The sequence below is a fragment of the Nelumbo lutea genome, chromosome 1 (genome assembly GCF_056320005.1).
Source record: "Nelumbo lutea isolate HS-2025 chromosome 1, American lotus-T2T, whole genome shotgun sequence".
Taxonomy (NCBI): Eukaryota; Viridiplantae; Streptophyta; class Magnoliopsida; order Proteales; family Nelumbonaceae; genus Nelumbo; species Nelumbo lutea.
The window spans coordinates 171,644,789-171,669,026 of NC_142684.1; the positions used below are offsets into that span (position 1 = coordinate 171,644,789).

At 36.2% G+C, this 24,238-nt stretch overlaps 1 protein-coding gene across 2 annotated transcripts; it reads left to right on the forward strand.

The window, feature by feature from the left end:
* The first annotated feature begins 5,031 nt into the window (after positions 1-5,031).
* Positions 5,032-22,797, forward strand: LOC148879192 (F-box/kelch-repeat protein SKIP30-like). 2 transcript variants are annotated; one of them, XM_088960638.1, is made up of 2 exons: positions 5,032-5,233; positions 21,412-22,797. In XM_088960638.1, exon 2 carries the CDS (start codon positions 21,498-21,500, stop codon positions 22,539-22,541), a length of 1,044 nt encoding a protein of 347 aa, XP_088816764.1. In that variant the 5' UTR covers positions 5,032-5,233; positions 21,412-21,497; the 3' UTR covers positions 22,542-22,797. The 2 variants fall into 2 exon arrangements, with proteins under 2 accessions (XP_088816764.1, XP_088816765.1); XM_088960639.1 differs by having other exon boundaries at positions 5,042-5,233; positions 21,488-22,797.
* The last annotated feature ends 1,441 nt before the right edge of the window (positions 22,798-24,238 follow it).

Genomic DNA, 24,238 nt, shown 5'->3' on the forward strand with positions numbered 1-24,238 from the left:
GCAAAAATGACAATTTTGCATTTAGTCTCTTTTGATTAAATTTATTTGAATGGATGTTAGTGTTAAAACTTTCATTTTCCACTTTCATCTAATAAAAGGTTAATTAAGTAAATTGATTGCAAACTATAGGGTAGGTTTTAGTAAATGACCCATTAAAAAATTATTATACATATAAAAACTAAAAGCATTACATATAAAAACTAAAAATATTAGATATAATGTATTTATTTTTTATTTATATATTTATATATTTTTATGTATAGGCTCAATTAGGCTTGTGTGCCTTACGAGCTGAGCTATATTAGGTTCTAGCTCAGCTCGATTAGAAATGAGCCTATATATTGAGCTCGAGTTCGACTCGAAACTTGATTTAAACTGAACTAAATCGAGCTTTTCATGAGCCGAACTTGAATGGCTCGTAAAAGGCTCGATTTGTTTCCATCCCTATTTAGATCTATCATGGATAGATGCATCATGCATTTACTAGTCAAAGGGTCATAATAGGATTGGGTCATATTACAATATGCTGGATATAGCTCTTGTTTACTAGATTCAATGCTTTGGTAAAACCTAATCACCTAAAGCATTTATGGAACTGAGTCTATGTTTAGTTGGGTGTGCACCAGTTCCAACCCATTACATGCACTACGGATAATGCAGACTTCTATAATTGGCTTAATTGATCTACAAGCCCAACATAAATGTTCGAAAAAGAAAAGCATGCAAATCAAGTGGTTCAGACTAATATTTATCATGCAAGATGATGCGTGCTGTCATGAGTTCGATCACCAAAATAGTAGGCTGTTACATGAAGTAGCCATCAATATTTTAAGCCACATTTTATAGGAAATTCAACATTTTCTTTACATTGCTTTTATTGTCTATACTATTACAAAGGGGATACTTGTCTTGCTTTTGGTGCATATCATAAAAGATAAATCTGATTATATAACATTAACTTATATCTTTACCTTATGTAAATGTGCATAGTACATGCCTTTGGTCTACATGTAGGTCATAAAATATTATATAACATGTTATACAAGGTTAAAACACTTACAAAAAGAAAGTAATAGGAATATTTTTGTTTTCGTTTTTTAAACCCTTTTGACCTATTTTCTTTATTTGCATAGTCTATTTATACCCTATAGCAGTGCTATATTTGAACATTGGGGAAGCTACCAATGAGGCCTAGAGTTGCTTGAAACAAAGATTGAGACAGCCAGATGGGGAAATTACATCCTTTTAATAGCCATAGTAGTGGGGGTGAGAGTTTCCAACACAAGCCATTGATGATGAAAACTGAAACCACCATGCAAACTTGGGTTCGACTATAGTAACGGAAAGACGTGATATAAAAAATTGTAGAGGATTTGATTGGTCAAAGCTCTTATCGTATCATGTCTTTTTGGCAGTACATTTTTTTTTACAAAGTTTCAAAATTTTGCCCTCTATAAAAATTAAAAATAAAAATAAAAATAAAAACCTCAACTTATCCCTACAAGGTTTTAAAAAACTTAGGAGCCAATTCCCTCCCCCTTTCTTGAAAATGAGAATCCGTTATAGTTGATTCTGATTCCATTTCTAGCTGTGAACCAAATGAACCCTTAATTAGCTCATACTTCAAACAATATATTTATCCCCTAACTTTTGATATTGGTGCTTATTAATCCCAAGTTATGACTACATGTGTGTATATATATTTGTTCATAGTAGGGTAGGGCATGTATCAAGTGCTGATACAAGTAAAGACAAAAAGGTAAAAATACGAAAAGCCATTTAGGGTCCATTTAATTTATAGTAAGAATCCGAGTTGAAATATCTAGAAATTGGAATGTTCTATTCCCTTAGGTTATTTGGTTCAAACAGAAATTAGAATCAGTTGGGAAAGGATTTCATTCCCAAGGGAGGGGGAGGGAATAGCCATTCCCTCAGCCTTCTTCGGTTAAAACCGAAATACTAAATAAAAAATTATGGTTTTTTTCTTTGATTTTTGGATAATTTGGTTTTTAATAATTTTGATTTTCGGTTTTCAGATTTAGAAATCCAGTTAACCAAAAAACCGAATTAACTAAAATTCATTATATAATATGTAATATATATGATACAATATATAACATTTAATATATAATATGCTATATATTTATATATTATATATAATGTATTATAATGAAATTCAATTTCATAATATATATTATATGTTATAATATATAATAATATATATATATATATATATTAATTAAATTCAAATTTTAACCGAAATAACAGAAAATTGAATCGAAAATTTTGGTTTCAGTTATTTCAGTTTTCTTGTAATTCGGTTTTAGTTTTCCTTTTTTATTTTGGTTTTTTAAATTTTGGTTTATTCGGTTTGGTTTTTAATCGAATAAACCAAATGCTAACCCCTACCCTCAAATGGGGGAATGCCCATTCCACTATGAATGAGAATGGGATTTTGATTCCTCCCAACCAAATAGTTGAAGTTGACCATTTTGATTCCAATTCCAAATCCCTATTCTTGTAAACCAAATGAGCCCTTAGATTTTGACATTATATTGAATCCGACAAAGATAATAGAAAAACTTATAACCAATCAATTGATAAAACCCTATGGTATTATGTATTTTCAACAGTGTAATTTTTTTCCTTCTTTCTCTTTACGACTAGTGGAGGCGGCCTTGCGAATGGAACCGCCTACTCGTTGACCCATTGATATGGTTCATAGCCAAATACCATTGAATCGATCAATGACCCATTGACTTGAGCAGTTGAACCATTAACCTGTTCAATGGTTTTTGGTCATTTTTTTTAATTTTTTAATTTTTATTATCAAAACAGACCATCCGTTCGAACTGAACACTCAAACCGTTGACCCGAAAACCGGTGGCAATAACGGTTCCATTTTCAGGTCATATGAGTCACACGCTCAAATGACATAACACATATGGTACTACTTAATGAACCTCACATAACGGTTCCCTAGCAAAAAGCCGTTGAATCGGTCAATGACCCATTGACCTGAGTGGTTGAACCGTTAACCCATCGACCCGCTCAATGGTTTTTGGTTGTTTTTTTCATTATTTTAAAAATTTTTGTTGTCAGAACAAGTCGTCCGTTCGAACTAGATGGTCGAATTGTTGACTCAAAAACTGGTGGCCAGAACGGTTCCATTTCCGGGTCGTATGAGTCACACGCTCGAATGACATAACATATATGATACTGCTCAATGGACCTCACACACTCAAATTTTTGCCTATAATTTTTGTTGTCAGAATGGGTCGTCCGTTCAAACCGAATGGTCGAACCATCGATCCAAAAATCGGTGGCTAGAATGGTTATGTTTTCGGGTCAATATGAGTCACATGCTTGAATGACATAACACGTATGATACTACTTAATGGACTTCACAAACTCAATTTTTTGCCTATAATTTTTGTTGTCGGAACAGACTGTGGTTCGAACCGGATAATCAAACCATCAACTCGAAAATTAGTGGCTAGAATGATTCCATAATTTTTTGCTTGTAATTTTTGTTGTTAGAACGGGCCATCCGTTCAAACCAGATGGTCGAACCATCAGTTGTTAGAACGTTATTAACAACATTTATCAATAATAGTAAGTATTTATACTATTTAATTAAATAATCATTAATGGTAATTTTAATAATATTATTGTTATTTTTAATATAACAATAATTAGTAAATTTATGATTATGATTTATTAACAATATTCATTAAATTAATAATTACCAAAGTTAAATTAAATTAACAATATTTTTCAATAAGAGTCAGTAATTATAATATTTTATTAAATAATCAATAACAATACTTTTAATAACATTTTAATTATTTTTAATATAACAATAGTTACTAAATTTATTAACAGTATTTATAACTTTAATTTAAAGTGAAATTAATGTAAATATCTATTTATTAACAATATTTATAATAACAATAATTATTAATTATAATCACTAATTGTATATTTATTAAATTATTGTAATAATCAGTAATTATTAAATCCAAGTTACTAAATTTATTAATAGTATTTTTTAATAACAATATTTATAATTCTAATTTAAAGTAAAATTAAAGTATATATCTAGTTATTTAATAATATTTTTAATAACAATAATTATTAATTATAATCACTAATTATATATTTATTAAATTATTGTAATAATCAATAATTATTAAATTAGAATAATTAATTACTATAATAATTAGTAATTATTGTTATCTTATATGCATCTATTAATAGGAAATGGGTGCTCACACATGGGATCTATTCGTATGAATAAATTCTATTTCTTGAATGTAAAGAGCACACGGTTCTTATTAATATATATATATATATATATATAAGATAAGATAAGATGCATAAATTTAACATATTGATTTGGCCGATGATTTTTTGACTGACATACTTCAATTTAACTTTTATGTCTTTGACGTGAAGCCAAAGCCAAGTATGGGCAAGACATTAAACATGGTACCTTTTATCTCAAATCAAATATGTATCAAATAGTTATTAATTATATAGAATGGTTTTTACAAAAAAAATATATTGAATGCATTATAGGTTTCATAACAAATCAAGCTTAATTTAATGTTTTTCAAATCAAATAGAGGAGGAAGGTCATAATGAGGAGGAAGGTCATTCCTCATTAACTAGTTTACAACTGGCTAAACAGCAGTGCTAGGGTGCTAGTCATACATATTTAAGATCATAGGTACGCGCATCATTCATCACCGGTCAGAAATTTTACAAAAGTTCAAACATCAATCTGACCGTTGAACGCGTATCACTTATAATTAATCCCTTGTGATTTCATCAACTGTGTTCCGCCTACTGATTCGATGGGCTTTGCCATTCTGCTGGGCTTATTAAAGTCGTTACTTTGCGAAATTACCAAATTAGAAATGTCACACATGCTTAAAGTTTTGTAAAGGACCAAAACGCCCTTGTACGAATATTCTCTTTCTCTCTCTCTCTCTCTCTCTTTTACGGTAAGCATGGATTAAGCACATCACAGCATAAAAATTTAGAAATGCTCCCATTTATTTCGCGTGCCTGCAGAACGTTTATGCGTATATCTTGAAACGCAATCCAACGCTACTGCTTCTTTCTTCTGCTTGACCTTTCGAGAGAACTCTGTTCAAAACAGAAGATCTGAGCACAGAGCATAAAAAACGAATTCTTCGATATTGTTTGCTTCGTTGGTCTGCGCGAGGTAGAGAGCCTTGCCCTTCTCTCATTGTGATTTTTGTGAGATAATAAGAACAGAGATTTTGATCGATTGCGTGCCTTTCCCTTTTTTAAAAATTTCTCCAAATTCTCTCTCGTTTCTAATGTTTTTATAAAATCAGTGGACATCCATTGCTTTTTTTATAGCGAATCCGAAGTGGGTTTTATGCCTAAAGTAAAGAACTTCTGAATGGTTTCTATTTCCGTTAGAGAGAGATGAATCCTCGTGTATGTGTTTATTGCTGGTGTTAGGGTTCTGCAGTTAAATATGTCCAGCTTATATGTTGATCTCTTGTGGTTTATGCTTGAATGCGTCTGTAAAATTAAGATGTTGGGATCTTTGTTGGGGGTTGTAGGGTCTAGGACAAATTTTAATCTAAGTTGGTTTTTGGTTGCATTTAGTTCTTGATGTAATGTGTTTGTGTGCGTGTCACTGTTTTGAACTTTTCATATGTTCAGTATCTGGAAATTCCTGTTTCTTCAGTGATTTATGTGGCAAACACGAGATGGCCTTAAGTCTAAATTTTAAGAGCTTTCATCACAATTTCTCTGTTACTTTCTGTCAACATCTATGTATCTTGGAATTTATGACATGATTCCTGTATTATACTTGTCATTTTCAGTTAGATTTCCTGTTGTATAATATAAATGCGTTGGCTATTATCACTCCGATATTATCTAAAATTCTAAATCTGCTTTCTTAGTTTCTTTACGTGCATTTTTTCCTTGGAGATGTCTATTTTGTACTGTGAAATAGTATTTTATAGAATTTGTATTACTCCTTATAACTGAATTGCTTTGGCAACAATATGCTGTTTGTGGTTAAGTTTATATAGGTTCTACTTTTACGTTCCCTTTTTGCATAAGTTTGTTATGTGATTTGATGAACTTTAGGGAATTTATTTTAAGCTCTTCAAAATTTGACTACTGGTGTATGTCTTGGATTGATAGGCTTTATAAGGAATACTTTATAGAAATAGTGAGAACTTCTAACATCAATAAGGTTGGTCTACTGAAAATTGACTGGTTGCCTTCTTGCCTTGATAGTTGATAACATGATAATATAGGTTGAAAGTCCACTAATACCAGTCTAGTAGTTGTCATTTGGGCTTTGGATTTTCCTACATTTCAGGTCGTTCTTCCATCATTTATGTTTTCTTGATGTAGGATCTAATACAAGCTTTAAGTATCAGCTTAACTATATTCTGTAAATATGAACTTCTCCTTCAAAAAGTGTCCATGTTGTACAAATCATCTTTCTTAGAAATTGTGGGATTCATGCCCATTGTTATTATTGCAGTGGTTCTTTTTTTGTGGTCCAGTTATCAGTTCATTAATCATACTGGTCATTTTCAAGGTTTTAAATTTATGTTGTATTAATCTTGTAATTATCTGATTGACTGAGTGTTAACTATTAGAGTAAGTAAGCCTAAAATGATAATATAGTGGTAATACTCTCATATTTGTCATTCATTTTCTTAGGTTTTTATTTTATTGATTATACAAGATCTTTCCTTTTCTCTTTCCTTTTATACTTATACAAACTGACAAACTAGCATTTGAACCCCTGCCCCCTCAAAAGGTGTTTAGTTCATATTCAGTGGAAAATCCTGGGTGACAACTGGATTATGATGAATTTTGATGGGTCATTTGGAGAGAACCTGCCAAGTTGGACAATCAAAGTTTTGTTATGTAATTGTAATGGACCAAATCAAAGGGCACTTACTAGAAATGCAGGCATCTGCTCTATAAGCACTACAGAGTCATATTAGAGGTTTTCAAAGAATTTACGTTCAAGGGAACTCTCAAGTTATGGTGGAAGTCACTCAATCAGCCCCCTGCAGGAAGAATTCTCTCTCTGGAAAATTCTATAGGATGATGGAATAACCTTATTAGAAGGTCCTCCACTTTCCCATATAGGCACTAATAAAAAAGGTTCTTTGTTCATCTGGGTTGAGTAATGTCTTTACCAAAAATATATAGCATATCAGATTGGAAAATGTCTGGATGTAGTGGAAGTTATATTAGGTTTTGGGATCTTGGGGATTATTATTGTAATGCTTGTATGCATCCCTGTCCTACGGGTTTTGAGTTCCTTTCCTCCATTCTCCTAGAATGACTTTTTTTAATAAGCATTCTCTTAGAAGGACTTGTCTTTTGCATAATTTATCTCTCCTCCAATTCCTTTATTATTTTTTCCATTATCAATAAATATGTTAGCTAAAAGTTTTTAATAGGAAAAATTAAACTCATGGTGTAACTGTGCAAGTACCAAATAGATGTCTATTTATGTGATGCCATGCAAGTAACAGATGGAGAGAATTGTAAAAGGGCAGCCCAGTGATGAGGCTTCTGCCAATGCGGGATCTAGGGAGGGACAGATGTACGCAGTCTTATCCCTGCACATACAGAGAGACTGTTTCCAAGATTTGAACCCTGGTCACCCAGGTCACAATGGAGCAACCCAACCATTGCACCAAGCCCCACCCTCAGATGGAGAAAACTGTGAAATGTAAAATTGTCATATAATAGATTTGTGGAGTATCATAGTTTTGACAACTGTTACTTATCCAATATGTTTCTCTGTCTGTTTAAAGGAAATTTTAGATGCATATGCAAATGGGAAACTTTAAATGATCTAGAAATGTTTTTTGAAGTTCATGTATATGATAATTGGCTAATTTTATTTCTATGAAATTGTGACATGTTTTGCAACTGTTTGTTAACATATTCGGTTACATGTTTCTATTCCTATATTCTTGAACCTAATAGAAGATGCTATTGAAACCTTGTAAGCTTTTTGTATGCATGACTGGTATGTGTATAATTGTGTACAAGAGTCTGGTTGTCCACAATGTGTTTGTGAGGAAGTCTTTTCTTTGTTTCTTTTGTTTTGTTCTTATTGTAACAAGTTCAGAAAATTTTACTACACAAAAACAGAAAAGAAAATGACCAAAAAAAAAAAAAAACAAAAACAGAAAAGAAAATGGCCAAAAAAACAAAACTAGAAAAGAAAACAAGAAGAGTAAACCTGAAAGGGGACAATGTAGGTGAAGTCTATTTCTTATATTTTGATGCTTTCTTTTAGTATTTTTTATGATTCTGCATTGTAGAAGGTGATTCACAGGTTGTAACTGGGTGACCTAGGGGGTAATCAGGATGGGGCCGATGGGCCTTGGAAATATTGATGCATCCTAAGAGAATTGAAGCAATTAACACAAGGGTTGGGAGCATTTGTAAAACGGGTGCCTAGATTGGTTAATGGACTGGTAGGGCAAAGGGTGGGAAGGGAACAAATGTATTGGGGTTTGATTTACTAAAGGGAGTTGTAACTGTAATGCTCTTGGTGGTTTTCCAAGGCTAACCATTTTTTATTCTTTCTGTACTAGCATTTTATTTCAGTAGTAAAATGCCTTTTACTGTTATCTATCAGAAAAATTAGGGTGCTTTCTCTGTTGCTGATAAAAAAGGGTAGGGTGATTTTAATTGTATGGCTTACTACTGACAAAGAACTTATGTGATAAGAAATTTCTAGTATCAAATTAACAAAATTAAGATTGATCAGGAATTGACAAAATTAAGAGAAAATGGGTTCGTATCATAGATCTTGTCTATTTGACCAAGATATACCATGGGCATCACCGGGAGCTATCTACTCAAAATTAGGTATTAGGCATTGAATTCTTCTATTCTCTGTTCTTGCAATCAACCTAGTTTGTTATTTGAGAGTTGTTTTGATGATGTTTGAAGGATAAGTAGTCTAATAGAATTATGAATTATTTTTTTTTTTATCAATGGGATAATATTTTATTAGAGTTATAACAGAAAATCACAACAGGGTGAAAGTGTTCTTTTCCAAATTACAGATTTACAGTTCAGCCCAAAATAATTGGGGTCTCCTAGCCCCTTGTTTAGCTAGAGTATCTTCCATCCCATTTTCTGTTCTTCTCACCCATTTGGAAGCAACATTCAACTCCCTTACAATGTTCACAATCTCCCTAAATATATGCCTATAGATCCATGGGATTTGGGTGCAACATCTTTTCCAAGCGATGACCACTTGAGAGTCTCTTTCCACTTCCAAATTAAGGAACCCAAAGTACCTAGCAAATCTTAATCCCTGCAGGAGTCCAATTAGCTTTGCAGTCAGTGCATCCCTATTTTCTAGAGGCCCTGAATACAAAGCTAACACCTTTCCTCCTGAATCTCTGAAGACACCCCCTATCCCAGCTACATTTTGGTTACCAAGGAAGCTTCCATCAAAGTTCAGCTTCACGAAATTTGTTTCTGGGGCTCTCCACTCCATAAAAAAACTTTTCTTTTCCTTGGGCTGATACAGCCACTTCCTTCCAACGTCTCAGGATGTCATTCAAAGAGAAGACTTTGAAGTCTTCCAGAGTTTTTACCCAGTGAGCAGTTTTTAACTTTATTGTTTCAAAAATTTCCATCTCTGATCTGCTTTTTTTATTGAAAATTCTTCTATTCCTCTCTTCCCAAATAGTCCAAACCAAGGCAGCCATTGCTGTTTTCCATAATAAATTTCCTCTTTGTTTTGGTTGTCTCATGAAGCTAGGGTCAAAAAGGCCCACCACCTCCTGTGGGTGATTCCACCTGTACCCAAAAAGAGAACAAAGATGCTCCCGGATACAAAGCACAAAAGGGCAAAATAGAAAGATATGGGAAACAGTTTCACCATTGCATTTACATAGGCTGCGCACATGAGGATAGAGACACTTATTTGGCCTTCTTTTCTGTAGCATACCACAAGTGTTTATCTTTCCAAGGAAGACTACCCAACAAAAAGCCTGAATCTTAAGAGGGATTTGCTTACTCCAAATTTTTTTCACTGGGAATATTGCCTCCAAGGTAGCTGGCTGAGTTAAGAAGTTAAAGAAGGAAGCACAAGTAAAAAGACCAGTGGTGGAGATTGACCATGCCTTGGTATCCTCAACAATTTGGTCCAAAAAAACCGAGTCAAGTCTGGACAAAAGAGAGATGAGAGACTCACATTCCGAATCCCTAAGACCCCTTCCGAACCCGAAGTTGAAAAGCTCACAAACTTACCATTTACCACATCATACTGAATGAGATTAAGGAAGAAAGGATAGACCTCATAAATTGCTTTCCAAGGAGATGTTGAATTTGTGGAAAGTGCCACCTTTGAGTCCCAACCATTGTCTGAAATACCATGTATTGCTAGCAATGACCTTGTGCTAGAGCCTGTCTCTTTCTAGGGGTAATCTCCATAACCACTTTCCTAGGAATGCTAAATTCTTTTGGACTAAGTTTCTTAGCCCAAGCCCACCCTTCTCTTTAAGCCTACATTAACTTGTTCCCAATTCACCAAATGGTCTCTCTTATCAACTCCCAATTCCCATAGAAAGTCTCTCATTAATTTTTCCAGTTACCCTGCAATTTTGATAGGAATACTAAAGGTAGACAAGAAGTAAATGGGAAGGTTAGCCAATGTGGCTTTAATCAAGGTTATCCTACCTCCCAAAGAGATGCAACTCCTCTTCCAAAGTGACAATTTTTGGAAAATCTCTAGCTTCCAGACTTATTACGTGGATTTCCACCCAGAAGGAGCCCCAAGTACTCTAGGGGCCAATTTTTGACTTTGCAACCTAAGGCCTCTACTATTTTGATGATTTCCTCTTCTTGTAAATTCAGGCCCGCATGACAGCTTTTCCCCAGATCATTCTTTTAAAAGGCTCTTGAGGTGAGGCCAGGAAAAAAAAGCCTCGCCTCAATAGCCTTAGACCCCACCAACATGGCTTAGGCCTTGAGTTGTTTGAGGCTTATGCCTTTGGGCCATTGGCCTCAAAACGTCCATGGCTTAGGCCTATGCTAATGTGGAATATGAAGGTTTACATAGGGGCAAACATAAATTTAAGACCAAAAAGCCTTGTTTTGTATATATTGGTGTAATGAGCAAATAATTAAACATACAAATAACAAAAAACTTGCATATAAAATGTGTAAGAAAATAGCTTGCTTTATTGTGCATGCTTTATTCTTACCCATTTGCCCATTTATCTCATACTTGATAATCTATTTGACTATTTCTAAAGCACATGCATCATATAGATGGACACTCTTTGCTAATGCATACTAGTGCAAGAAAGGAAATAGGAATGCCTTGCTCTTAAAACAATGTTGGTTCATATCCCTAAATTGAAAAGTTTGACTTCTATGGTTTTGTTTTTCTAGGGAAAAAACTACTTTAGTAAGACTCTAACCCAAATCGTAATGTCTCTTTGGGGTACCAATACCCCCTTTTTTACAGTATTTAAAAAAACTCTTTTTAATAATTAAATAATATAAGACTAACTTTTTAAAATTAAAAAAATTGAAAAAAAGGTATGCATTGTTCGAAGTGTCGATACTCAATACACCCCTTTCAGCAATATTGGGGGTGTATGGATACTTTGCACCATGAATCCATGTCTAATATATCATACAAGCCAATCCATATAAAATCCTAATTTTATGTTTTCCTGTCTTTCTTGTTTATGGATTATATCCTTCTATTTTTTTGCTCAAGACTTAAGCCTCAAAACGCCTTGAGGCTTATGCCTTGCCCCTATGAGACACAAATGCCTCGCCTTTGCCTTTTGCCTTTTAAAACCTTGCCCCAAATTGACCTTTAATTTGGATCAGCTTTCAAAGGAGCTAGTAAGGAGATTCAAGTTCCTAAGGGCCTTAGGGCTAAAGTCATCACAGAAAAGCATTAAGTCATTGCAAACTGTAAATGGGTAACCACAACTCAACCCTTCCCACCCTCCAGCCCCTTATTGCATTATCCAAATCAGCCGTACTAATCATTCTACTTAGGACCTCTGCAATCAAAGTGAAAAGGAAGGGGATAAAGGATCCCCTGTCTCAATCCTCTTTTAGCTGGGTAGAAGTCTCTAGCAACCCCATTAATCAAAATTGAATAATGCACTGAGTCCACGCAACCCTTTATCCACTTTCTCCACCTTTCTCCAAAACCAAATTTTTCCATAACTTCAAGAAGGAAAGATCAGCCCACCAAATCGTAAGCCTTCTCCAAATTCAATTTACAAACAAAGCCTTTCCCTCTTTTTTTCTTCTTTTCAACTACACATTCATTTGCCACCAAGATTTGGTAATAATTTGCCATCCCTCCACAAAGGCACCTTGAGCTTGTGAGATTATCGTGGGTAGTACCCTTTTTAGCCTACTTGAAAGGACATTTGCAATTATTTTGTATAGGCTATCCACCAAATTAATTGGTCTAAAATCCCTTGGGGTTTTGGCTCCCTTCTTCTTAGGCACTAACACAATGAATGTGGCATTTGTTCCTGGTGAAACCTCCCCTTTTTGGTGAAACTCATCAAACACTTCCTTTAGGTCTTTTTCTAGAAACTCTCAGCACTCTTGAAAAAAATGCCATGGTGAAACCATCTGGCTTAGGTGCTTTTGATCTTTCCATGGAGAAGACGGCCTCTTTGATTTCCTCAATACTAAAATTTTCCTCCAAGGCACTAGATTGGACATTAGTCACCCTATCCACTCCAATTCAGGGAGGTCTTGCCTATTCCTTTCCATTCCGGAGAATATGCCCTTAAAGTGATTAAGAAAGACCTTGACTATCTCCTCCTCCCTCTTGACCTCAATCCCATCCACTACCACAGTTGTTATGAGGATTTTGCTTTTCTTCCCACTTGCTAGAGAGTGAAAAAACCTTGTGTTTTTGTCTCCTTCTTGAAGCCACTTACATCTAGACTTTTTTCTCCAAGAAATTTCTTCCTTCCTTAAAATCTCTTCTAGCTCCACCTTGATCTTCCATCGCTCTTCTCTTTCCTCCTCACTAAAGTTTCTTTGTGCTTCCTTTACGTCTAGCTCCTAATCCTAGAAGAAATTCTTTCTTGACCCTCTTCAATTCTTCCAAAGTGATCCTTATTCCAATCTTTAGTTTTCCCCTTCAGAGCTTTCAAAGTCCTCATAAATCTAACCCCCTTTTTTCTGTTTCTTGGTCTTCCCTCTTCCCACCAATCTTTTACTCTTAACTTAAAAGAGGGAACTTTCAACCACATGTTCTTGAACCGGAAAGGGGAAGGACCACGAAAAAGTGCCTCTTGTCCTAAAGAAATAGGGCAATGGTCTGAAGTTACACTGGGTAAAGCTTTAGATACGAGATTTTCCCACAATTCTTCCCAGTCTACCATAAAGAGGAACCTGTCCAGCTTGGATCAAATTGTATTTGCTTGAAAATTTGACCAGGTGAACTCATCTAGCAACATTGGTGGTTCTTTTAGCTCAAAAGATTCAATCAAGTTGTTAAATTTTCTCATGCTAAGGGTAATGCCCTGGTTTGGGTTGTTTGTTTCCCTAGAGAACCTAAGAACATTGAAATCTCCCCCCAGGCACCAAGGCCCCTCCCACAATCTTCTAACTGCACTCAACTCCTCCCAGAATTGATCTCATTCTTTGTAGAATCGGGGCCATACACATTTGTTAGGACCCACTCTTTTCCATCATTTGCTCTTTAGAATTTAATAGATACTGAGTAACTCCCAATGAGTTCCTCCAAGCAATCCATTTCCTCATTTTTCCACATCGTTAGTAAGCCCCCTGAAGTTCCCCAAGAAGGTGCAACCGTGCAAAAGCCCAATGTGAGCCTCTAGTTCCCCAAATGCTTTGAATCCACCTTCTGTCTATCTCTGAGAGTTTGGTTTCTTGGATTAGGACCAGGGCCATACACATTTGTTAGGACCCACTCTTTTCCATCACTTGCTCTTTCAAATTTAATAGATACCGAGTAACTCCCAATGAGTTCCTCCAAGCAATCCATTTCCTCATTTTTCCACATCGTTAGTAAGCCCCCTGAAGTTCCCCAAGAAGGTGCAACCGTGCAAAAGCCCAATGTGAGCCTCTAGTTCCCCAAATGCTTCAAATCCACCTTCTGTCTATCGCTGAGAGTTTGGTTTCTTGGATTAGGACCACATCTGGCTTCTCTTTCTCTAGTACATTCCTAATCAGTCTCCTCTTCTTTGCACTCCCTAAACCCCGTACATTCCAGCTAATGATCTTCATTCTTTAACTTGTGAAGGATCCTAACACTCTCCTCCCTCCTATCTTGCTTTCCTTATCCCCCTTTTCATAAGAGATCTCAGTATCCAGTTTCTCCACTTCACTTTTCTTTTTCTTTTCAGTCTTCTTTCCTTTTGTCCTACCCTTTTTTGTTCTCAAATACACCTTAACATTCTTGGGTTCAGATGGTGCCTCTTCTCCTTGAGTCAGTCCTTTCTCTTTTTCTGGTTTTGTGGTTTCCTGTTGCGGGCTGCTGAAATTTTCTTCTCCCCCACAGCTCTTTTCCTCCTCTTCCAGTAAACCAGACAGGTTACTGAAGACTAGTTCTAAGATTCTTTCCTCAACAGACTCACCACTAACTTTTTGACTTGAAATTGAAAGATGGACTTATAACAAATTTGAGGCAAACTAAAGTAAATAATGATTATAAGAGGTTATGTTCAAGGCTTGGGTTTGAAGGCTGGGGCACGTCTATATGAGCTGGATGAGGGTTTGTCTGGGGCTTTATGTTGTATTATGTGAACGGGAAGGTAATTTAATGCTGCAATCCCTGCAATGTGCAGATTTTTCTAGAGAGAAAAATGAAAAATTCAATATCTTGAGATAGGAATGGAATTTCTTAAAAACTATTTTAAAGGAATGTTAAAGTTGGTGAACTAAAGAAGGAAATTAAATTTGGAGAGGTTTAGTTTGGCACAAAAAGATGAATGTTAATCAGAAACTTAATGGGATTTTTTGGGAACTGTTATAGTGGGATAAAATGGAACACTGGCTATGGGGGATGGCTGGATCAAACCTGGTTTTCACCATGTTTTGATAGGGGTAATTTAGAGATTCTTTCTCTAGAAAAATTGTGTTCCTGCTGATGATTGAAGTGAATTAAGAGGAGCCTTACTCGGGATCAATATATTCCTTTAGTTGGTATTGAATGATGACTTTTGATGATTTTTCTCAGGTATTTGATGTTTAAAGTAAAAAAAAAACCTTGAAAGAGAAGACGAGAAGAGAAAGAGAAAAAAACTAGGAATCACTCTTAGGGTTCTTAGAATCACTCTAGAGCCTTGAAAATCACTCACAAATTGTCACAACCAGAAAATAAGCTCCAAAATTCATTAGCATCATTTTTTCTACTTCACACATATATAGACTGTCTAGGGTCAACCAAAGTACCAAACTCCTTTCTAAAGTGAGAAAACAAAAAGTTTGTGATTTTGCGACTCATAAACTGATATAGAGAAAACTGAATAACTCTTAAACTGCATAACCAATGACTGGCATTCTAAACACAACTAAACTATGACTAGACAAACCAAACTAATAGGTTGGACCCCACATACAATGGTTAAATGACCAAAGTGCCCCCTATGACAAGAATCAGCCCAACTCCCGAAAGTAATAGACTTGCCAAATCAGCACTTGTAGTTGAGTTTCTCCCTTTAAAGGCTGTGTATGAACTCCATCATCTCTCCCCAACTTGAAAGAACTTGACCTTAATGAGTTAAAGGCATAATAGGTTTTATAGAGATTTGGGTCTAGGCATTGGAATTCCTTGGCAGTGATCTAGCTACACTTGGATGTTGACTTTTGGTATCTGGTGCTAGTAGTAGAAATGAGCTCCTCATCAAGTACCATTCTTGGTATGTAGATAGCAATAGGAATCATAGGTAGCTTAGGGCCAGGGGAAATAAAAGAGAGACAAAATTCATCACCTCTGTTTTTTTCTCCATCAAAGAAGAGGGGTAAAATTATATGGAGATGCACTAGGGTAGCAATACTTTGAACATTCAGAATCTGGTCCATAGACTGAGCTATTGAGTCTTTTTCAAAGTATCAAGCCCAATCCTCAGTCTGATGATGAATGAATCTGGTCTTGGGAGTCCTCTGGTAAGTTCTCATCTCAGTTCTTCTATAGCAACCTTGTGTCTAGAGAGGATGGAGATTTCCCTTGGGATTTAATCTGGAATTCCCATGCACCCTCGAGAATTGCCTTCCTGGTTGGGAGTTTTGACTGCAGCTCTTGATAAATGCCTTTCAGATCGGCTTCCCAGAAGGGGGATGCATCTTCCTAGTATCTTGTGCCCTTTTTGCAAAGAGGTCCCTGAGTCCTCTAATCACATCTTCATCCACTGTAATTTTTCTCATCAGTTATGGGAAATGGCTTGGTCTTGCTTTGGTGTTTGTTCTTGCCCGCCTGAATTAGTCCTTCAGCTTTTGCAAGGGTGGACTCTCAAGGGTTTGAGTGCAAGGGGCAAGCTTCTTTGGAGAATTTTTCCAACTGCCATCTTGTGGGCTGTTTGGAAGGAAAGGAACTGCCGAATTTTTGATAAAAAATGTTATGATGTAACTTCAGCTAAGAACCTGTGTTCTTTGTTAAGTGTACAAACGGCTTTCAATGGTGTCCAGCTTTTATCTATTGTGCAAGCTGGACCCTTTTTTCATGATTTCTCAGGTCTTTTTGTATATTCCCAATGTACAGTCTCATTGTACATGGGCTGATGTATTTGGTTTCTTTCTTTTCCAATATAATACCTTACCTTCAAAAAAAATGAAAATACTTTGAGCATTTAGAAAGAAGGAATGCTAGAATCTTTAAAGAGAAGAGTCATAGTGAAAATGCATTAATTGAAAATATAACCTTAAATGTGGCACCTTGGCTGAAGTCCGAGGAAGTCTTCTCACCTATTTCAGTTGATTGTATCATTAGAAGTTGGTTTTTGGTGGCTACATCTTCCCTGGCTAGGACTCCTCATATTCATCCTTGGTTCCCCTGAGTAGGGGTGTTAATTGGACTGGATTTGGTCCAATCCGATCAAGTTCAATGTAAGTCCATCACAAATGGACCAGGTTCAATCCAATCCAATGAATATTTTGGACCGATCCAATCTGTTCAAATTTGTTTAATTTAGATTAATTCTAACCCAAACCTGGTCCATTGACACCTATGTTCTTATCTTCTATCAACGAACCAGATATTGGCTCAATCCAAACCAATCCAATATAAATTCATTATGGATGGACCAGGTCCAATCCAATCCAATCCATTAAATACTTTGGACCACTAAGTCTGGACTGGTCCAATTCAATGTCTTGTTGGTCCATCCAATCCATCCAAATTGATTTTTGTTTGGACGGGGTCCAATCCAAAACCAGCCCATTGACAGCCCTACCCCCGAGCTCTAATACTATAAAGCTAAACTTTGATGGGTGCAATATGGGGAATATTGTAAGGTTCATAATAAGGGGGGTCTTTAGGAATAGTGAGGGCATCATTTTGGCTTTGTGGTTAGACCCATTGGACATGGGATTTCCAGTAGGCTGAGCTAATGACACTTCTGCATGAGCTGAGGTTTTCGAAATCCCTGGGATACAAAAATTTAGGTTGTTTTTGGTACCATTACTGTTTCTTCCTGAAACGTTTGGGTTGGTCAATACAAATTGGCATACAACAGTTATTTGTGGCTGTTTATACTTTATAGTTGAAACATGCATGCTTTAAAAATGCGTGTAGGAGGCAGTTTTTAGAAATGTCAAGTTGATGTTTCTTGCTCGGGGGGGCCGGGGGGGGATGCAAACAGGATGGGTTCTTGGAAATACAGATACATGATGAGGGAAATTAAGGATTTGCTGCAGATCTGAGAATGAAGTACAAAAGAACTCCAAGGTTTGCAATGGATTGGTAAATGGGCTAGCTAGACAAGGTGCAAAAAGAGCTCAGTTGTATTGGTCCATCATAAACTAGGTACTAAAGAGGGAAAAATAGAATATATAATAATATAAACTTCCAATGATGAAAGAAAGAAAAAAACTGTGGTTTATATCATGATAGATGCATTAAGGAGGAAGATCAAAGAGTCTTGATAAAAGATGAAGGTATTGAGGAAAAATGGAAAAACTATTTTGAAAAGTTCCTAAAAGAACATATAGAAGGTGCTAGTTGGGGAGCGATTGATAACTCTATTGCCAAAGTTAAAAGGTATCTCTGTAAAGTCAAAGTTTTTGAAGTGAGGGAGGCTTTAATTAAGATGAAAGGAAAGGTGTTAGGACCTGATGGTAAGCTATGAGAGGGGTAGACCTATTATGACTAACCAAACTATTTATTAGGATAAAAAACACAGAATATGGCATCTGCATGGAGAAAGAGTACTATGATTTCTATATTTAAAAACAGAAGGCAATATATAGTTGTAATAATTGTCATAGGATAAACAAATTAGCCATGCTATGAAACTTTGGGAATTGTAATTGAGCAGGGGTTACAACATGGACCAAGTACATCCAAAAACCAATTTGGTTATATGTCAGGGAGGGTATCTATTCTTTTATTGAGATGATTGATATAAAAGTTGAGAGAGAAGAGAATTGATCTTCATATGGTATTTGTTGATCTAGAGAAAGCATATTGTAAAGTTACTGGACAGAGATAGTGTGGTGGCTTTTGGGAAAGATGAAAGGGGTAGACCTATTATGGCTAACTAAACTTTTGGGAAAGATGAAAGAAAGGAATACCAAATGGGGATTTGGATTTTATTAAGGACATTTGTGAGGGTACAACAACCCTTTTTAAACACCTGTTGGAGAGGCATCAGAGTTTCTAATTATGATGGGACTTCACCAAGGCTCAATACTTGACCATTATTTATTTGCACGTCATTTGATGACTTGATTAAACATATTTAGGAGGTTCCATACTTCCATTGGTGCATGTTGTTCATTGATGACATAGTATTAATTGATGAAGCCAAATAAAGATTAAATGTAAAATTAGATTTATGGACAAATACCTTAGAAACAAGAGGTTTTAAAATAAGCATGACTAAAACAAAATAGATGCAATGCAAATTTAATAATAGAACCAAAAATCAAGGCGCACTTTGGCACTTGGTATTGGTTAATGGTTACCAAGGGATAACTCAATGTGATCTCTTTTGTTACTTTGTTTCAATAATTCATCAGGAGGATGTTGCCCATATAATTAGAGTAGGATGGGCAAAGTGGAGCAATATGTCTAGAGTCTTATGTGACAGGAGAATACCACTTGGGCTAAAAAAGAAAATTTTATAAAATGGTTATAAGCCAGCACTATTGTATGAAGTAGAGTGTTGGGTAATCAATGAACATGTCCAAAAAATGAGTGTGGCAGAAATGCAAATACTGAGATGGATGAGTGGGAAAACTAGAAAGGATAGAATCAGAAAAGAGAACCTATTGGAAGAAACCTAGGAGTGTCTCTAATAGGTGATAAAATAAGGGAAAGCAGACTAAGATGGTTTGGGCATATTTAGAGAACATGTACTGTACCAGTAATAAGTAGTGATCTATTACAAGTTGAAGAGGCTAGAAGAGCTAGGGGCAGGCCCAAAAGGACATGAGTTGAACTATTAAGAAATGATTTAGGGGCCTGCAATTTAACAACAAATATGGTACTGAACAGGACAGAATGGTGGAACAGGATTCATGCCCATATAGTTGGGAAGGCTTAGATGATGATGACGATGAAGATAGCATGATGTATGCTGTTAAGCTATAAACAAATGAATGGGATGGCTGGTGTAGGTCAGGCGAACGTAAGTGGTGCTAGGCACAGTTGACAGTACTGTACGTATACCATTCTTTTTCAAAAAATCTAAAAGTTATCTAAAACAGACATTCAAACTAGACTAGATTTGACCCTTTTGTGTGATTAAACCTGATCTTAATACAGACAAATTAGAAAATGACTTTAAAAAACAAAAACTGACAAAAAAATGAGATCACCCAAAATTACATAATTGCTATTATGAAGAAATTTGATTTCTTCTTCCAATGGTTTCTTTTATTGTATCCATGTGGGCCGTGTCTGCATCACATTATTTGGTTTATTCTTGCTGTGCCAAAAACAGGCAGTGCTTTGGTATCAAGCAACTACTGCCTCAAATAGAGAATAGATTTATCTGTAATTAGTAGATGAGGAGGTTCCTCTTCCTGTCAGTAAGAATGGTATATATAGTGGATGATGGACAAGGACCAAGAAGGAATAAGGCCTTTATTTAGTTATGCCTTTACACTTTTTTTAGTGGATCCATGAATCCATACTCTTCATGAGAAGATTTCAAGTTTAATAATGATATTAGCATTACATGCAAATTAATTGATAAAAGATGTGAAGTTGTTAAATCGAAGACTTGTTTGATTGCATAGGTTGGGTAGGTTAAGTAGAAACACGTATCCTTATATTTTGGAGTAAAGGTTGAATGAGGACACTGAAGTAGGAGATTGTTGATGTGGTGAACAGAATACAGCACAGTTTTTAGTTAATGCTGCTGCTGAAGTTTTGAACTGAAGCTAATGGGTAAAGAACAAAACTCATTTTGGGGACCAGTAGTAATCATTAGGTGTGTGCTATGCGGCTATGCATAACTTTTTATGCGACCATTTAATTCCTGTTTCCGTTATTGCGAACCGGTTATGTTGCATGAAAATTGAAATATGAAAAAAGAAGATTCAATTTCATCCACAATATATGACTAAGTATATGCAGAAGCAGAATGAAAGAAAACAATTTTTGGGGAATTTGATTTATTAGAATTTTGTCAAGCCCTGAAGCCTCCTCATAATCATATGGACCTGGATCCCTTCATACTGTTGTTTGTTAAAATGCTAGCTGATGCTTAATGTTGTGCAGATGGGAAGTTTATAGAAAGAGAATTTCATAGTAGGTTAATTTGTGTATGAATCTGGATTCTGGTCTAGAATATGATCTACAGTGTCTAGATGTTGATTTGAGCAAGGATCTTCATTAAGATTCTAGTTTATTCATTTTTCTTCCTTTCTGTCTGTGCTTTTTTCTTTGCTGAGCCCTGTTTCTTTTCAATTGAAATTAGAACCTCTGTAATTTGATTCTCTTCAAGAAATGTAAATGTTTGTTATTTCCTTATGAAGAAGCAGATTATAGAGGTAAAGTGTTACTAATTATGTAATGAAGTTATTTATCTATTTTCTGTGTTGAGAAGTCCAATCCTTAACATCCTTTTTCTTGGAATAGTTTCCTTGAACAAGCCTCATAATGTTGTTTTGAATGTTCATTGTCTCTATCTCTTACATTGTGCAATGGAAAATTCAAAATTTCAGATCATGCTCTCCATCGTATCAAGTTTACAGCAGTAGCCTTTGTTCTCCAATGAAATATTAATTGAATAAGATACAGGAACTTCATTATGTCTGGATTAATTGAAGGCCTCCCTGACGCAGTTGCTCTCCAATGCCTTGCACGAGTACCATTCTACCTCCATCCCAACTTGAAGCTAGTTTGCCGTTCATGGAGAGCTGCCCTTAGCAGCCCTGAGCTCTTCAAGGCCCGGCATGAGGTTGGGACATCAGAAGAGCTATTGTGTGTGTGTGCCTTTGAGCCTGAAAATTTGTGGCAGCTTTATGATCCTCTTAGAGAACTCTGGATAACCATTCCTGTACTACCCTCACAGATCAGGCATCTTGCGTACTTTGGTGTTGTGTCTGTTGGGGGGAAACTGTTTGTGCTTGGTGGGGGCAGTGATGCTGTTGATCTATTGACAGGTGACCAGGATGGCAGTTTTGCAACTGATGAGGTTTGGTCATATGACCCCATTCTCTGCCAATGGGCCCGAAGGGCATCAATGCTCGTCCCTCGTGCCATGTTTGCATGCTGTGTGTTGGAAGGAAAGATCATTGTTGCAGGTGGTTTCACCAATTTCAGGAAGTCGATCTCTAAGGCTGAGATTTATGACCCTGAGAGGGACACATGGGTCCCCATGCCTGATCTCCATCATACTCATAATTCAGCATGCTCAGGGGTGGTGATTGGTGGTAAGGTGCATGTGTTGCATAAGGGGCTATCAACAGTACAAGTATTTGAAAATGCTGAGCATAGATGGGTAGTTGAGGACTATGGATGGCTGCAAGGTCCAATGGCATTGGTTCGTGGGGAGCTCTATGTGTTGAGCCATGGAGTTATTTTTAAGCAGGACAAAGAGCAAAGGCTAAGGAAGGTGGTCGCATCAGCAATGGACTTCCAGAGCAGAATTGGGTTTGCAATGATCGGGTTGCGGGATGAACTCTATGTCGTTGGTGGAGTAATTGGGCCAGGTCGTTGGAATGTGGACATCAAGCCACTATCTGATGTGGATGCTCTGATGGTTGGGACTGAGAGAGCAACTTGGCGTAGGGTGACACCTATGACACAATGTCATGGTACTATACTTGGCTGTACAGTGCTCAGGATTTAGTCAGGATGACGCTTCATTGTGAGAACTGATGTTGCAATCTTGTGGGTTTTAATTAGTCTCCAATTGGAACTAGGAAGGGAGAGGAACAGGGAGTGGGCTTTTGGGTGTCAATTTCTGTTTTATTCGCAAACAATATTTTGGCATTTCTTCATGTTATGTGAGAGTTCTGAGAGGAATTGATGTTCAGTGAAGCTACAAGGTCGCTTAATTGGAACTGTTTAGAAAGAAATTAATAGATTGTTCTTTCTTTATTCTATATTCTAATTTCTGCCATCTCTCTGAAAAAAAAAATTGAATAACGACCTTCCCTGGTATAAAAGCTGAAGCTAATGAATCAATTGTCTTGGTTAGTTTTATGCCATTGGGCATTTCAGTTAAAAGGCTTCCTTCACACTGCACCAATGGATAATCTAAGCCTTCGTTTATTTACATTTTACAGTATATAAAGGCACTCATCGATTGCATGTCCAGATTTAAGGCCCGCCCATTGACAGAATCCCTCCAAATGGAAGCTCTAGCCTGGAGAAGGTTCATCAAGAAGACAAACTGAACTTGCAATTTTTCGATGACTGGTACGGTATTGCCTTCCAATCTTTGGATGCTGTAATTAAGTTGGGTATAAGCCAGGACAGGACTAAGGGCCATGTCAACTTTGCATTTGTTACAGATTTACAATAGCTTATATTTGCATATGTACATAAAACAATTTCTTTAAAGCGCACATCCACCCAAAAGCCAAAAGGGAGCCCCTGAATTGAGAACTGTGTAGTGGAAGGTGAGAGGGGAGAGGGAATAACAGTGGCTTGAGGGGGCCAGACCTCGTCTTGCTTGCATAGGTGGGGTGCACTCAATGTTGGATCTCAGTCGTAATCACATATATTCTCTGTAGAGAGAGCACTCTAGTTGACTAGTGAGACGGTGCAAGTGAGTAGTCTATGTATATATGTTTCACCAAGCCAAATTGCAAGGAATTACAACTTCCAGAATTTGAATCTTTTCTTTTAGGTTCCAAAATCTGTCTAGGAGCAACATGCAAATGCAATTTCCAAAATTTCAAATCAAAGGCCACTGTAATAAACAAGTTTCTGCATTTTGTGGCAGAAATACATTGCCCACAACTACCATATATGCAGAAGGAAAGAAAATGACCACAATGGAAATCCCATTTATATATATCTATATCTATGTATATATATATATATATATATATATATATATATATATATATTGTATGTTCATATTTGAAGTATTTTGATATTAAAAATTTAGGATGAAAAATTCAGCTTTTTTTTATACGTAATTTTTGTATGACATGTAAATCATGTGGCAGCTTAGCTGGTAGGCTCTGATAAATTTTTGGCTTAGACTTGTGGTAGATTAGGTAGGCTCTGAAGTTTCATAGGCCTTAAAACTCATTACCAAATTAAAGGAAACCTTAACCTCATTACCCAAATTAAAGGAAAGAAGCAAAAGAAGAGAAGACGAAAGGAGAAAGCAGAGGAAGCCATTCTGGGTAGTGGCCAAGGATAGATGGGTGATGGTGATGCTTGGTGGGATGGACATAGAAAGGCAGAATCTTGGATATAAGTATATAACGTCTACGCTCCAACCCTGCTTCTGAATTGTACAGCTTATGGAATGGGGTGGCAGAACTGAAGAGGCAATTCCACACGATTCCAATTTCCAAAGTCAGTTTT